The 820-nt window shown below is 52.8% G+C and overlaps 1 protein-coding gene across 1 annotated transcript in view; it reads left to right on the forward strand.

Annotated features, from left to right (window-relative positions):
* EMH_0050590 (uncharacterized protein) overlaps positions 1–607 on the forward strand; it is a gene marked incomplete at both ends in the record, with an annotated part of 8151 nt that extends 7544 nt beyond the window's left edge. The window contains one exon of the mRNA XM_038022021.1: positions 489–607. Coding sequence (XP_037877875.1) covers positions 489–607 — 119 coding nt within the window. The remainder of the gene's footprint in view (positions 1–488) is intronic.
* Positions 608–820: the final 213 nt, after the last annotated feature.

Genomic DNA, 820 nt, shown 5'->3' on the forward strand with positions numbered 1-820 from the left:
GGGTGTATACGCAGCTGCTGCTGCTGCTGCTGCTGCTGCTGCTGCTGCTGCTGCTGCTGCTGAGACTGATACTGCTGCTGCTGCTGCTGCTGTTTGTGCTGCTACGCGTGCTGATGCTCCTGGTGCTGCTATTTCTGCTCCTGCTGCTGCAACTGCTGCTGCTCCTGTTGCTGCTGCTGCTAATGCTATTGCTGCTGCTGCTGCTGCTGCTAATATTACTGTTGCTGCTGCTACTGCTAATGCTACTCTTGCTGCTGCTGCTGCTGCTGCTGCTGCTGCTGCTGCTGTTCCTATTGCTGCTACTGCTAATGCTCCTCTTGCTGCTGCTGCTGCTGCAACTGCTTGCTGTTGCTTCTGCTCCTGCTCCTGCTGCTGCTGCTTCTGCCCCTGCTGCTGCTGCTGCTGCTGCTATTCCTATTGCTGCTACTGCTAATGCTACTCTTGCTGCTGCTGCTGCTGCTGCTGCTGCTGCTGCTGCTGCTGCTCAGAGCGAAGACTGCAGGAGAATTTGCTGGATTCTTTGCCTACTCTGAAGGCGCTACAAAAAGTGCAGGAGGGCGAGGGCACCGCCCACCTCATACTCACCGGGGGAAACATAGACACCTAAACTTTAGCTGCCTATACACCCCAGATATACTATACTTAGCTGCCTATACACCCCAGATATACTTAAGTTTTGCTGCCTATACACCCCAGATATACTATACTTAGCTGCCTATACACCCCAGATATACTTAAGGTTTGCTGCCTATACACCCCAGATATACTTAAGTTTTGCTGCCTATACACCCCAGATATACGCAGCTCCCTATACACCCCA

Source organism: Eimeria mitis, genomic scaffold, assembly GCF_000499745.2.
Source record: "Eimeria mitis Houghton genomic scaffold, Emh_scaff2226, whole genome shotgun sequence".
NCBI lineage: Eukaryota > Apicomplexa > Conoidasida > Eucoccidiorida > Eimeriidae > Eimeria > Eimeria mitis.